General features: G+C 39.7%; 1 protein-coding gene across 1 annotated transcript; it reads left to right on the top strand.

Moving 5' to 3' along the window:
* Nucleotides 1-643: 643 nt before the first annotated feature.
* LOC122082079 lies at nt 644-1,579 on the top strand. Its single transcript, XM_042649571.1, has 2 exons — nt 644-928; nt 1,145-1,579. The coding sequence occupies exons 1-2, from the start codon at nt 644-646 to the stop codon at nt 1,577-1,579; spliced, it is 720 nt and encodes a 239-aa protein (XP_042505505.1).
* The last annotated feature ends 308 nt before the right edge of the window (nt 1,580-1,887 follow it).

The following is a 1,887-nucleotide window of genomic DNA, read 5'->3' on the forward strand; positions in this document are numbered from 1 at the left end:
CATTAATCAGTTCACTTTCGCATTATTAAAAGAAATAAAAAATAAAGTGGCTGCTCTCTCTGTGTTCGACCCGTAGCTACACTGATCCATACGCTTGCGGTTACATTTTAAATCTCAAATAGGCGGCCAAGAAAAGGGAAGAATCCCAAGGTGGATGGACTATCCAACAAAAGAAGGGAAAGAAAGTGTAATCAAAGGATCAGGCACCACCTCGGGCTGATCAAACAACCTCATCTCACCTGTAACCATGAGAGCTCACTTTTGGAACATTAGGGGGATGAAAAAGACCTCTACAAGGGATTCACTCCGGAAACTAATCTCTAAGCATATTCCTAACATCATCTGTATTGCGGAGCCAATGATTGATGTTTCAAAATTTTCAAAGCTATTTTTTAATAGGATGGGATTTGAGTCTGACCTCATCCATAACGTACAGGTTAATAAGGAACCCAATCTGTGGGTGATGTGGAGAACAAATTTTTTGAAGCCAATGGTTACTTCGATGTCTAAGCAGTAGATATCGTTCCAGTTAAATTGGCTTGGAAGTATTGTCACTATCTTGGTTGTGCATGCTAAATGCCTCAGGGTAAAGCGCAAAAATATTTGGATTGATTTGATATCTAGACCTTTGTTAGGACCGAGAATGATTTTTGGAGATTTCAATGCCACTCTCTTCGATCATGAACTTCGTGGGCCAGACAGATTATGTATGGGAGCAGCAATGGAATTTTGTGCGATGGTCGATTCCACCTCCATGATCCAAGTGTCTTTTTCGGGAAGAAAATTCACTTGGAGTAACAACAGGAAGAGATGTAACATTCCTACTGTGTTGGATAAGGCCTTCGTTAATGCTGATTGGCTGAGTACCTTTACTAATTGCAGCCAGCAAGTCCTCCTCAAAGCTTCATCTGATCATTCTCCAATTTTGGTGAATTTAGAAAATACTGTGAAGCCAAAAAATTGCCCTTTCTGCCTAAACAAATTATGGATGAATCATATGGAGATTACTTCTATTGTGGAGAATGCATAGAATATGGAGATAGTAGGCCCTTCCCCCATTTTAATTATGGCGAAGAAGCTTAAGAAGTTAAAATCCATCATTCGAGATTGATCGTGCACTGCTTTTCCAAATCTGGACTTGGAGGTAAAATCCTCCAAAGACGATCTTGAGGAAATACAACGCCGAGTAGAAGAAGAAGGTATGTCTGATCATCTTTTTGATTTAGTGGATGAAGCAAAAAATCGATACTCGAAGGCCTTGGAAATCCACGAGAAAATATGGGCAGAGAAGTCTAGAGTGAGATGGCTAAAGGAAGGGGACAGAAACTCCAGGTTCTTTTCTAAAGGATCAAAAAATGCGATTAGATCCATTCTAAAGGAGGATGGGAATGTGGTTACAGATCAAGATCAGATGGGGTCTTATTTAGTGGATTTTTATAAAAAATTTCACAGGCGTGTGGCTGTGGACAATCATTTTGAAATTCTTGATGTCATTCCTCTAGTTATAAATCAAGACGATCGAATGGTGCATGACGAGATTCCCATGGACGATGAGATCAAGTGGCTGTTTGGAATTTAGATCCAGATAGCTCTCCTGGCCTGGACGGTTACTCTGGAGCATTTTTTAGGAAATGCTGGACAATTATTCAAAAAGATGTTTGCAGCGCGGTGAAGTCCTTCTTCTCTTCAGGTATGCTTCCTAATGGAATTAATAATTCTTTCCTCTTATTAATTTCTAAGGAGGAGGGTGCTTGCTTCTTGGACAAATTTTGTTTCCTATGTATAGGGAATTTTTTCTGCAAGCTTCTTTCTAAGATTATGGCCACTCAAATCAGTGTTTTCCTTCCTAAGATAATTTCTCCAGAGTAAGGAGCTTTCCAACGTGGT

This window comes from Macadamia integrifolia, chromosome 6 (genome assembly GCF_013358625.1).
Source record: "Macadamia integrifolia cultivar HAES 741 chromosome 6, SCU_Mint_v3, whole genome shotgun sequence".
NCBI lineage: Eukaryota > Viridiplantae > Streptophyta > Magnoliopsida > Proteales > Proteaceae > Macadamia > Macadamia integrifolia.